The 14,674-nt window shown below is 27.2% G+C and overlaps 1 protein-coding gene across 1 annotated transcript; it reads left to right on the top strand.

Annotated features, from left to right (window-relative positions):
• Positions 1-12,943: 12,943 nt before the first annotated feature.
• LOC111642032 (biotinidase-like) lies at positions 12,944-14,674 on the top strand. The gene is made up of 2 exons (XM_023388292.1): positions 12,944-13,269; positions 13,335-14,674. The coding sequence occupies exons 1-2, from the start codon at positions 13,081-13,083 to the stop codon at positions 14,634-14,636; spliced, it is 1,491 nt and encodes a 496-aa protein (XP_023244060.1). The 5' UTR covers positions 12,944-13,080; the 3' UTR covers positions 14,637-14,674.

Raw genomic sequence — 14,674 nt, 5'->3', positions numbered from 1 at the left:
AAAGAGAATATTGAGCCACATTACCTTGAATAACAAGTGTTCTATTGTACAAAATAGTGTAAATAATACACATATAATTCCTAATCTTAGTTATATGTATTTTTATTTGTTTATTAAAATGATGATTATCATCATACAATATATAATAATTTATGAAAAAAACTAAATAAGAAATAATAAAGAAAATAATAAGAAAAAAAAACATCTATGAATGTTCCTAAATATGCAATTAAAAATTTATATTACACACTAAAATATTAACAAGAACTTTAGTTAACTTTTAACTGAAATTATTCAGATTTAATTACATTTGAAATGTAATGTAACAAAAATATAAAATTTGAAATTAATTAAATATAATATAGATTTTCACTATAACCTTTTAGGATATTGAAAATTTTTATTATATCTTTATTATATCAATATAATTTTTTAGGAAACATAAAAGAAAGAAAATGTATATCAGTATTATTAAAATACAAATATGAAAACTCTATAGAAAAACTTTCAATAAACATTTTATATTCTTATGTAAAATTATGTATATTTTATAAAATGTTTAATAACATTTAAAAGTTGAATTTTCCTCATCTTTCTGAATTCATTTCTTCAATGTGATACCATCGGTATGTAGAAAAATTTAAACTATTTACAGCACAATATTTCCTTTCACATTTATTTTAATTTATTATGAAAATTTATTATTAGAAGCCTTAAAATGTTTATTAGTCTTGAAATTAAATTGTAATATATAAATATCAATTTATAATAGTTATACATTATTATACAATTTTTAGCATATTCATTATTATAATAATATAAACTAGAAAAATTTAATGCAGAGACTGTTATGTAATAAATTCAGTGATCATTTAAATATTTATTTATTTATTTTTATAAAATTTGAAATTGAATTACTATCAAAATATCATGATGATTAATATATTTACTGCTTAAAGGAAGATTGTTCATAAATTTAAAATGTAAAAGCATGTACTTGACAGCATATCACTTTTATTTTAAATCTGGAAAAAAATTTCAACAAAATATAAAAATAAATAGGTTTTTCATCATAAATGATGTTTTTTGAAGTGATTTTCTATATATATATATCAATATTAATGATTAAATTTTTTAAAAATATTTTTTGAAATAATAGTTTAAAAATTTCAGCTAAACATAATATAAAAATTTTATAATTTTTAAATGTACAGTACTTGGTTTTCTTCGTTATTTGAAATTTAAGAATTTAAAAACAAAGATAAGTTAAACTTACATTACATGATATCATATAATTTGAAAATTATATCAGTAGATACCACAACTTACTTTCAACATAGGTTTTTTTATAACTACACTTGCATTCAGATGATATTTTTCAAAATAATTATCAGGAAGTAGACCCGTATTCATTTTCAAATCCAAAATAATTTGACGTCCTAAATTGTCAAATGTCATAACCAAATTGTCTTCATGTTCTCCCTGAAAAGAAATTTTTTCACATTAAAATTTATAACAATTTTAAAAAGGAAGGAATTAATAACATAATAATACAACATTTTTAAAGAATTAAATATTACTTTAGGAAAATTATAACTTTCAAATAATTTTAAAACTTCATAAATTCTCTTGAATTTTGCTAAGCTTACATGATAAAGGATTAAATTATAACATATTTTATAAAATAATATGCATTAGCAGGAAAAAAATAATAACAATTAACTTTTTTATAGTCATTTTTTTAACAAAAATTATCACATGCCAAAGAATTATTCATTAATCAAAATAAATGCAATTTCCAAGCAGAACTGATTTATTCTTCTGTAAATAGTATCATAAATCCATGAAGAATTTATCCAAATTATTTTTTAAAGATTTAAAACTTATCAGATGGTTGCAATTTATATGCTTGTTAACAAAGAAAACTATTTCCATCTAATTATCTTCAAGTATTATATTAAAAAATAAAAATAAACGTTTACTGTTCTATTTAAAGTAAAATGTGCAGCATTCCTAATTAGTGCATAATGACACTGACCTACCAGAAGTGTTACTAATAAAGTGTAAAAACACTCATAAAANTTTAAATGTACAGTACTTGGTTTTCTTCGTTATTTGAAATTTAAGAATTTAAAAACAAAGATAAGTTAAACTTACATTACATGATATCATATAATTTGAAAATTATATCAGTAGATACCACAACTTACTTTCAACATAGGTTTTTTTATAACTACACTTGCATTCAGATGATATTTTTCAAAATAATTATCAGGAAGTAGACCCGTATTCATTTTCAAATCCAAAATAATTTGACGTCCTAAATTGTCAAATGTCATAACCAAATTGTCTTCATGTTCTCCCTGAAAAGAAATTTTTTCACATTAAAATTTATAACAATTTTAAAAAGGAAGGAATTAATAACATAATAATACAACATTTTTAAAGAATTAAATATTACTTTAGGAAAATTATAACTTTCAAATAATTTTAAAACTTCATAAATTCTCTTGAATTTTGCTAAGCTTACATGATAAAGGATTAAATTATAACATATTTTATAAAATAATATGCATTAGCAGGAAAAAAATAATAACAATTAACTTTTTTATAGTCATTTTTTTAACAAAAATTATCACATGCCAAAGAATTATTCATTAATCAAAATAAATGCAATTTCCAAGCAGAACTGATTTATTCTTCTGTAAATAGTATCATAAATCCATGAAGAATTTATCCAAATTATTTTTTAAAGATTTAAAACTTATCAGATGGTTGCAATTTATATGCTTGTTAACAAAGAAAACTATTTCCATCTAATTATCTTCAAGTATTATATTAAAAAATAAAAATAAACGTTTACTGTTCTATTTAAAGTAAAATGTGCAGCATTCCTAATTAGTGCATAATGACACTGACCTACCAGAAGTGTTACTAATAAAGTGTAAAAACACTTTCATAAAAATGAAGACGTGCTTTTTTTTTTTGTTACAAAGATTTTAAATTCATATAAATTGTACTAGAACTAAATAACGCACTAAAACCTTTTAATTTGTTGCGTTTCAGAATTATCAGAATCCTCATTATGTACTGTACAAATATACATTACCTAACTTTAAATTACGGTAAAATTAAGATTAATATAAATAATTACGAAAAAGTCAATTATTTGAAAATTTATTTTTGGAAGGACAATTCTCATTTGTTCCATTATACTGCACACACATTCTCTATCACTTCACGCTTCACGAACTTTTGTCTATTATTTCGTAATCTGCTTAAATTGGTCGCCCACCTTTGGGACGAATAAGAGTCTCACTCCAATAACAACGCTTATAATATCGAAAGGCGCTAGTAATTTATTATTTCTCGCTTTTTTTAAAGATTTTTCTCTAACTAATTTAGTTTAATTCGATTATTGAAGACGGAAGGGTGGAGCTGCATTCTAGAGTCACTTTTCTCCATATAAAACCTAACAGACCAGCGATTACTACTTTTCTTTTCCTTGGAACTGCGCTTCTATAAACTTTGGCTGTTGAATATTTAATGTTAAAACGTAGAAACTAGGATAAATCGATTGAAAAAGTATTTTTGTCCAGCCAGACGATGACAACATCTACACTATTTAGATATTTAGAATCACTCTGTGTTAAATTTCTCTTTCGTAATCTTAAGAAGAAAGTGCATTATTCCAATCAAATTTTATTATATTCTTATTATTTACACACATTTTTCCAATTAAATAATTGCTCGTGAATTTAAGTGTTTAAACTATAAAAGTAATCTCTTCTTAAGATTTATTAACAAGACCTCTCCCTTGTTATTAATTATTAACTCAAGGTGTTTTATGATATACGAAATTCTATCATTAATTCAATTGTTGTTGCAATTAAAATAACATTTAAAGCTTTTAGTCGTTTTTGAATTAAGTTAAAATGAAACATTGTTGGTAAATGAATTACATTTATAGATTTATTGATGTTAGATTTGCTGAAATTAGTGGAGGCAACCATTTTTTTGATAACAAGAAAATATTAATAAATCTCATCTGCCTTTATAAATTTCACTTAATCAAACAGACTACGCATTTTTATGACTAATGTAGAGAAGGATACGTTTAAAAATCTCAAATCAAGTTATCAAAAATTCTATATAAAGTACTTAAAGATACGGACCACAGCAACCGTAAATTTGAATTTAAATTCATTATCTGTTAACAAATTGTCATCCTTAAAACAATAAAAAGAAAACAATGCTTTATAAAATGGATTTAGTATTTAATTTGTATTGGTGCTTCATTTGCTATTAAAATTTTTCCTACTGTTACGAAATCATATCAAAGTATAAATATACGATTTTACGAGGCAAAATATCTATCCAATTGTGCAACGTCTCATCGTTTGTCATTTAAAACTTTGAAACTTTGATTAGCAATTCTAAAACGTTCACGTAAATTACTTTACACCAGGTTCTTTAATAACGGTAAGATGCACAAGCAAGAACTTATATATTATAATTCGAATTAAATATTCCTGTGTCTCTAATTAAATTTGATTGAAATTCCACAGCAAATNCGTACCAAAAAGCATTTATAAATTTTGTAGTAATAATAATTTAAAAAAAAAAAAAACTAAAAGCTCTAATTTCTTGAAAAGACACATTAAATGAAAATTATAATTTAAAAAAAACGACGTCACACGATTTCTTATTGATCACGTGCCTTAAAGATATCGTGTCATAATGACGTCACCATTTCTTGTCTATTTTCGACAGGCCAAACTGGGATTATACTTTACGCAGAATTACATAACTAATTTTGTATGCTGTACTATATTGTGTAATTAATAGTTTCGCTGTATTGCTTACACAGTAGTCTGTGTAATGTTACACACAAATACTACCGGTATAAATATATACTATATATGGGCGTTGGCAGAAAATGTTTCAGGGGAGGACAAAGCTTGGAGGTAAATAATTACATCAATAAATTTTTATTTTGTATTTTGAGTCTTTTTCACGAGTAGATTATAAAATACAGTATTGCATCAATGCATTTCATGGTCGAAGGTGTATGGTTATATGTCCCAATCACTTTTACGATTATAATTTGTGGAATTTTTTACTCGAAATAATCATATATTTTCAATATTCATTAATCTTTTTTTTATTTCTTTTTTTTCAGGGAAAGATGTTTGATATCTTCGGAACTTGGTTTCGAACGGTGTTTGCTTTAATTTTTGCATATTTAGCTCCTCGTATTCTAGTGAACATCTTGCATTTAATTGGATTCGAGAGAAAAGGAATTCTCAGAAATTCTCCGGCAAACAAGTATCTGCTATTGGTAACAAGAAACGGCCAACCTCCTAACACTCTGCTTTACACTTGCGAAAGAATTGGAACTTGTGGACTAGGTTTACAAGGATGGCTATTTTGGGTTGTATTTGGAGCGTATTTAGGAAGCCGGATAGCTATAATTTGCGAAAATATTTATGATGATTTCTTTCAAGATACTCTGTCTTATTGGACGTATCAATAATAGATTCTTTTACAAAACTAATTTTCAAAAATTATGAAGGACATGCAAAGATTTCAGCATTCCGTAAACCCCACAAATTTGTATCTCATTTTATGATTACAATAAATTTGCTTATATACTATTTAAGAATATGATTCATCTCTTTCTTTGTTCGGAATCTTTTGGATATAGGAAAATCCTGACTTTGTTAGTTAGTTCTAACCTATTTTTACAGTTAATTGCCAAACGGCTGTCATACGAAGGCGCTAGATATAAACGACACACTAAAATTGGATGCTTAACGCAACATAAACCTATGGTAAACAATATCAGTCGGTTACTTTGGATCGAACATGGCGGATGCGTCGGTTCCTCCATTTATGTACCCTTATGGGTGGTGTTGAGAGGTGGTCAAGTGACCGAGTGATGTCGAAGTGAAGTCATATGCTGCTGTGCATAGATTATAAAAAAAGAGGATACAAGAAATAAAAAGGAGCCATCATTCATTATTCAAGAAGCTTCAAACTGCGATTCAATGTCGGATCAACACTCCCGCAAGCTGGCACTGTTGCAGTCGGGGCTAAACTGGCCTTGAAAACAAGAAATATTCCTTGTTTTCAAGGATAAGTTTCGGTTAACATACGACATGCATGGGATAATGGATAAATATCGTTCAATAGTTTCTTTTATATTTGTAAATAAATTAAGAATTTATACGTTGTCACTTTATAAAATACATTTATANAATATCTATCCAATTGTGCAACGTCTCATCGTTTGTCATTTAAAACTTTGAAACTTTGATTAGCAATTCTAAAACGTTCACGTAAATTACTTTACACCAGGTTCTTTAATAACGGTAAGATGCACAAGCAAGAACTTATATATTATAATTCGAATTAAATATTCCTGTGTCTCTAATTAAATTTGATTGAAATTCCACAGCAAATATTATATTAATTTAAAGGTGTATGATTTAATTAAATATATCTTAAAGTAAAAGTACATTTTATTTGAAAATTCCAGAAAGCAAAATCAATTTCTCTAATAAACAATAGTCAAAGTAATATTTCTTCATACCACTTAATATTTCTAAACTTCCTGTAATAATAAGTTTAAAAAACAAAATTAAAAAATCCCCGATAAACTTAGAAGTAAACACCTCAAGTGAAATTGAATATAATTTTTGCTGTCGAGATGCAGTAAAAANCAACTTATAATTCGAAAGAAATATTTCTGTGCCTCTAATTAAATTTGATTGGAATTACAGTACTATATTTATTTAAAGGTGTATGATTTAAATAAATATATCTTAAAGTAAAAGTAGTCTACTATACATTTTATTCGAAAATTTTAGAAAAGAAAATAAATTTCTCTAATAAACAATAGCCAAAGTAATATTTCTTCGTACCACTTAAAATTTCTAAACTTCCTGTAATAGTATGTTAAAAAACAAAACAAAAAACCCCGATTAAACTTAGAAGTAACATTAAATATATTTTTTTCGGTGGAGATGCAGTAAAAATTTTCTACTAATTTTAAAAATAATTTGTTTAAATATCCAATTAAAATAAATAAGATCAAATACTAAAAATTATCTATCAGTATTTCCTCAACAACATTCGAACTGAAATAGTCTACAGTAATAGCATGTCAAAAATGAACGGGCAATAAAACAACAATAAATCTCAACGATTAACGCACCAACAATTCTCAATAATTGTTAAATATTTAAAAGGAAAATAGAGGAAGAATTAGAGAAACTGCGTAACATTTCACTTTAATATTTTCCCATTCTTATCATTTTACAACGAATTATATCAAATCTCATTAACAAAGTTCAATCTGTCCTTCCGAACGTTCGACTTACTCGTTAGATTTTTTACTCATATTTGGGTCAAACACGTTCGATAAAAAACTGTTTAATTCTTGTTATAAACAGTAAAAACATTCAAACTAAAGCACTTTTCGTCTTATAACACGAATAAATTCCGAAATATTATTACGGAATGATATTTCCGTCAGCGAATAATAATAAATCCATTAACGAGAATATTTATAGTAAAAACGACGGATCGGTTCGTATTATTATCCAATTCGCACGCTATTTAAACAAAATCACGTGAAGAGTTCTGTATATAAACACTTTTTGATATTTGAAACATTTCATTGATATCAAATTATTTAGATAAATAAACGAATATCCTTTAAATTCTGTGAAATTTTATAAGAAAGTTTCACATTTAATTATTATAGAATAATAATGTATCGCTGTTATTTAAATATCCATTCATCGTTAGATGCAAAATTGGACATTTTCCTAATAGTGCAATACTTGTACATTAAAAATAAATTTATTGAAAGAGATTATTTAATCGTTTCATTTTAAATACAATAAAGTAATCTTTTCATGAATTTGTTTTAAAAACTGAAAATCACGGTAATAAATTAATATCCTTCCTGTAAAAAACAAGAAAAAAAATTATATAAACCTAGAATGAAATTTTAAAGATTACAGATAATTTCGGCATCATAAATAGAACACAAAAATCCCAGAAAACAAATTACGAAATAATGAGAAGAGACATGTCACTGTTACCATGGTAGCACCGCCCTTATAATATGTTATTACAAACATCTCTAATCTTATGTATTTTCCTTCGACAAAAATGATTATGGATTTTACTGGCATCGTTTTATATTACCAAATAACCCGAATTTTTTTCTCCAAATTTACATAGCTATTTCTTTTAATAAATACAACGAACAGCGAATAAAAATATTACTTTTGATAAATTTGTTCGTTAGTCAATGGACAAATCGGAATTTTAATATACAGACAGCAAATTAAATTGTAACATGGTCCAACGAATTTATTTATTTGTTTATTTAAATTTTATTTTGGTATTTTTCATTTTCCATTAGATAACGTAAATTATGAATTAATTATTCTTTTATTTATGAATGAAAAAAGTATGTTATAAGAATATGTAAATANACGGATCGGTTCGTATTATTCTCCAATTCGCACGCTATTTAAACAAAATCACGTGAAAAGTTCTATATATAAACACTTTTTGATATTTGAAACATTTCATTGATATCAAATTATTTAGATAAATAAACGAATATCCTTTAAATTCTGTGAAATTTTATAAGAAAGTTTCACATTTAATTATTATAGAACAAAAATGTATCGCTGTTATTTAAATATTCATTCATCGTTACATGCAAAATTGGATTATTTTCCTAATAGTGCAATTCTTGTACATTAAAAATAATTTATTGAAAGAGATTATTTGATCGTTTCATTTTAAATACAATAAAGTAATCTTTTCATGAATTTGTTTTTACTTGAAGGATATTAATTTATTACCGTGATTTACATCACGGTAATAAATTAATATCCTTCCTGTAAAAAACAAGAAAAAAAACGTAGACATAGAATAAAATTTTAAAGATTACAGATATTTCCGGCATCATAAATACAACAAAAATCCCGGAAAACAAATTACGAAATANTTTTTCATTTTCCATTAGATAACGTAAATTATGAATTAATTATTCTTTTATTTATGAATGAAAAAAGTATGTTATAAGAATATGTAAATACAAATTACAATTATGAAAACTAAACGTGTATTTCTTCTATTTATTACACAATCGTGAATAATATATAACACACGTACAACAAGTCATTAGCGTTAATTTTATATATCTCATCTGATATGCTATGAAAAGTCTATAATTATTTTCGTGGAAAAACGAAACTAGTATTTTATTTAATGATAGTTGTGAAAATGGCAAAACTTAATGAATTCCTCTTCATTATAATCAATGAAAATTTTAACTGAAAAAATCGATTACCTTTAGAATAATCGATATAATTCATCTCTACATTCATTTTATAAATTACATAAACAAAGAATATAAGAATAATGACAAGTATGTTATTTAAAATATTTACTAAGTAAATTACTCGAATACTTTAAAGAAAAAGCAGTAATTTAGATACTACATTATCTGGAATATTAATTCCTATTAACACGCTCAAATACTTTATTAATATTAGAGTTAAATTATTCCTTATAAAATATTTATCAGATTTAGATATTTTTCTAAATCTGATTATTAACTTAATATTAACTTCTAAATTAACTTAATATTTATTTGAAAATAGTAGTACAGTATTTATTCGGATTTAAGAGTAGTCCTTGTCCTTTTTGTTTTTTACTTCGAAATTTTGATATAGGCCTATGTGGCTAACAAAACTAAATTTTTCAATTCAACACCGAGAAGTTTGGTACAGTAATTACAAATTTCTTTTCTTAATCATCACTTTAACTTACTCAAAGATCATTGACACAACAAACTTAATTAATTGCCAACAATTATATGCTTATAACACAACAGAACGAAATGAAAACATTTTCTAAATATAACATCTGAATGTAAATTAGGAAGACTTGTGCATCTTAAACTTACTTATTATTATACCGAAGCTAATTGAAAGACAATTTGAGTTCAGTCGACTCAAAACAAGATGACTAATTTCGGTAAAACCAAATTCATTAAAGAAGCAATTATGCCGATCTTTTTCAATTTACATATACGCATGCATTATATAAACGAGCTAAAAAATTACGTTAAAATTTCTTCGAAGCAAGTTTACATACGTCTCGGATTTCAGTCAATTTTTACTAAACTAGTTGTTGTGAAGATAAAGTATCCTCTACGTAATTACTTCTACAGAAGTTTCAAGACTAATTTGCAACACGATAACGAAAACAACACTAGATACGTAGCGTATCAACATATCTTTTAATTGAAAATATGTATAAAGAAAATCAAGTAAATTTGTTCTGACGATCGAATAAAATTGCTGTTAAAAACGTATAACATTAAGATGGAAAGTGTTTCACTTTTATATAATTTTAAACTAGTTTAATTCGGGATGAATTTTAATTTGATTTCCTATAACATAATTTCGATTTCTATAGAATTGGGAGAAAAATAAATTCGTTGCATAATCTAACAATATAAATGCGCAAAATGAAAGTATGTCAAAATAGTTCGCTAGAAAGTAATTTCAAAAGGAAATAACACTATAAATGTACTGTACATAAAGCATATTTATTATCATTAATATTACTATTTACTTCGAAAAAATTAAACTCATAGTTATGGCACTCCCTACAGCAATCACAGATCCAGATAGCGAAAAAGATTAATCATTTGACGGCTACTTGCATATTTTAATTTTTTCCTCATCCTTTACGTAGAAAAAAGTAGAAAACTTGCAGAATATTATTCATTATTATGAAATCGCTATTGGGAATAAAAGTATATAAATTCAGAAACGTTATGAAAAGAGACAAGTGTTCTAAATAGTTCATTTATTTCTCCATGATTAATTCTTCTCATTTATTTATCTATATACAGTATATATATTTTATTGTTTTGTTAATTTTTTGCGAATAGCGGTGCTACGTGTAAATCAGCAAGTACACTGTAGATAGAAATTAATTGATTTATAGAAATTCAGTAGATATTTTTGGGTTGTGATTTACGATATTATCTAAGTTAGAAGTACGTAATTGTGAAATGCAGAGTTTCGTAGCCATTGGTCTTATTTCAACTGCAATAGATTAATATATATTGTTCTTATTTTCACCAACTGCAGACTTTTCTTTACGAAAAGAAGCATTCGAATACTTTCCTAATTTAATCTACTTCTTTTCTTGTAAAATATTAATAGAATATTATAGCGGCTCTTCGGATACTTCACCGGATGTGGCGCTATCTTTACGAGTGACCCAATATTGAAGTCTTGGTCTGAAGTCGAATTTATGTTTTAACGTTATAATCGAGTATTCGCCGGTAGTATTCGCCCATCTCTAATTGCAATTATAAATAACTAGTAGAAAACTTTTGTCAAACCCCCAAAATAAATTATGTTTAAGTTTTTGTTGTGTAGCTATAGCTTCTGCTTCTTTCTATATTGCGGCTTTCATAATATAACAACAATAATTATTGTGTTAAACAAGAGATGGGAGAACACTCGAATACTTTAAACAATTCGATATTCGATATGTCAAATATTATGTTGACAAAAAACAAATTTCAATACTACGAATACTTCCAATATCTCTCCATACGTGCAGTCTCAGTGGCGGATCCAGAAACCAAAGAGGGAACAAAGTCAAAGCTTTTAAATATTTGATTAATTAATGAGGGCCTTTTATTAACACGTGTACGACGTATTAAGGACGGTCCGATAAACTGATGCAAAAAATGTTTTTTAAAAGCTAAATTTTGAAGTTCGAACAAATTTTATTTTATTCTCCTTTTTTTGGTCTATGGTAGAGACAGTAGAGATTCTGTCTCTACACCACTGTGTAGAGACAGAATCTCTTCAGCATTCTAATTTAATTTGTGACAAGAAAAAAAGCGGACTACATCCCGAACGTTTTAGAATTCTTGTTTTCTTAAGTAAAAATGAAATGATTAAAATTTACCAAGCTAACTATAAAATATAATAATGAAATATATTTTTCATATATCTTTTTGAATATGTAACTATACTGTAAACCAGTAACTCTCAGCCATTTTACTGATCGCAAACCGCTAAAAGTATGAATAATTTTATGTGAACCGGTAATTATAAGCTACTATCAATTATGCTTATTTATTACTTTTATGTATGCTTATCTAGAGTTACTGTACGTACTTGGTTACTACTTTAGATTACTACTTAAATGTTACCCGAAATCAACTGCGCCAGCTTCAGTACGATAAAAATATTTTTCTGCGGACCGGCGAAATTTTTTCGCGTACAAGCGATTGGGGAAACACTGCTCTAAACAATATATTTTTTTANAAATATATTTTTCATATATCTTTTTCTATATGTAACTATACTGTAAACCAGTAACTCTCAGCCATTTTACTGATCGCAAACCGCTAAAAGTATGAATAATTTTATGTGAACCGGTAATTATAAGCTACTATCAATTATGCTTATTTATTACTCTTATGTATGCTTATCTAGAGTTACTGTACGTACTTGGTTACGTACAGTAACTTTAGATTACTACTTCAATGTTACCCGAAATCAACTGCGCCAGCTTGAGTACGATAAAAATATTTTTCTGCGGACCGGCGAAATTTTTTCGCGTACAAGCGGTTGGGAAACATTGCTCTAAACAATATATTTTTTTAGTTAATAAATTCAATTTCTCGAGAGTACTTGAGAAATCGCGCTTTAAATTTCTTTTCTCCAGAATCGAAGCTCATCGTGAAAACAGAATCACTAATTAAAAATTACTTTACAGTAAATAATATTTATTTAAGCACTATTAATTAAGCGTGAGAAAATGAAAAACACATCGAATACAAAAATATATAATTTCTGTATTTTTTGTTTATTTATTCTTTCTCGATTACTCTAATTGATTCATGGTGCTTAGGCAACTGCACTGTTTATTAAACTGCCATTAATAATATAAATTACAAATTTCAAGTATCATATCTATGTATTCCCATACAGGTTCTTCAGTCTTACAATGTTCTCCGTAGTGTTTGGACTGTTACTGATAGTTGCGGTCAAATGTCAGGATGTTGATGACCCAGACTACTACACAGCTGCTGTATACGAACACGTGAGGAAAGGTTACAAAACAGATCCGATTAAGGAATACATTGAAAAAAATTTGGCCGCTTATGAAAAAGTTGCAACGACAGCTGGTGAACACGTAAGTGCAATCAGAATGTGATAATTACTTTTTTTGTTTGATACTTAAAGCATACTTAATTCCAGAATGTCGACTTACTGGTTTTTCCTGAATTTGGACTCTTCTCATCCACGAAAAGAGAAGTTATAATTGACGATGCCCAATACGTTCCCGATCCGAAAATTGAACAATGGAATCCTTGTTTGGAACCCGACAGGTACAACAATTCATATATTTTAGAAAAGTTAAGTTGCATGGCTAAGCAAAATAACTTGGTTATTTTGGCTAATATTCTGTCGAAAGTTCCTTGCGACGATTCTACTGATTGTCCAGACGATAAATTCTATTTTTACAACACCAATGTAGCCTTCAACAGGAGTGGTTTATTAATAGCACGATATAGGAAAACTCATTTGCATTTCGAAATCGGCCTTAACGTCCTTCCAAAACCCGAATTTATTGTATTTTCTACTGATTTTGCCTTAATCGGTACTTTTGTTTGCTTTGATATTGTATGGAAAGAATCAGTTCAAATGGTTGAAAAATATAAACCTGATGCTGTTATATTTTCAACTCTGTGGTTCGAATTCTTTCTACCAGGAATGAGCGATATTCAGATGCAACAATCTTGGGGAATCACAAACAACGTCACCATTATAACAGCTAACAAGCAACATCCACAATATGGATCTTTAGGAAGCGGAATGTTTTTTGGAGATACTGGAATCGGCAATTACGTTTATATCGCAGATGGTCAATCCAGACTACTGATCTCTAAAGTTCCAAAAAGAGGCGTTACACCACCTCAAGAATTTCCGCCTCCAACCATTATTGAATTTGGTGATTTCGAACCAGGAAAATCTGATAACAATATATCTTCTGGAGTATGTTCTAGGAAAATACTAGGACCCCCATCAAACAATAACGACTTCAGATGCAACGATTATGACCTCAGCAACTTTACGTTAGTTAAAGTGAATGCAGAAAATCACGTGGAAGCTTGTAATAATGGTCTTTGCTGTAGCGCTAGTTATAAAGTACAGTTATCGAATGAAGACTATTATCTGGCAGTTTTCAATGGAACTTACACAGCTTCCAAAAGATATACATGGTGGACAGAAACTTGTTTTCTTGCGCGCTGCGATTCCTTTGAAGGAAAGGAGTGTTCCACCTTTCCTACAAAAGCTAGCACTGTCTTTGAAGAGCTTAAAATAGAAGCTAATTTCACCACTCCATACGTCTATCCCAGTATTTCTATTAGCGGCCTACAACTAGCTCCGAAAAAGAATTGGGTTTACAAGAATCATAAATTACATTTCAAAACAGAATCTGACAGCCTCTTACTTGCTACTTTATTCGGAAGATCTTACGATAGAGATCCGAAGTAATTTTCTAAATTTTATGATCTGTTGTTTATATGTATAAT

Source organism: Centruroides sculpturatus, unplaced genomic scaffold (genome assembly GCF_000671375.1).
Source record: "Centruroides sculpturatus isolate CEXI.00-Female unplaced genomic scaffold, Cexi_2.0 scaffold1557, whole genome shotgun sequence".
Lineage (NCBI taxonomy): Eukaryota > Metazoa > Arthropoda > Arachnida > Scorpiones > Buthidae > Centruroides > Centruroides sculpturatus.
This window is presented reverse-complemented; position numbering and strand designations above follow the sequence as displayed.

What these genes read in the sequence shown, in the direction of transcription:
- LOC111642032 (XM_023388292.1), top strand. Translation starts at nt 13,081, where the DNA reads ATGTTCTCCGTAGTGTTTGGACTGTTACTGATAGTTGCGGTCAAATGT. An exon ending in CAACGACAGCTGGTGAACAC is followed by an intron (nt 13,270 to 13,334) that starts GTAAGTGCAATC and finishes ACTTAATTCCAG; the next exon opens with AATGTCGACTTACTGGTTTT.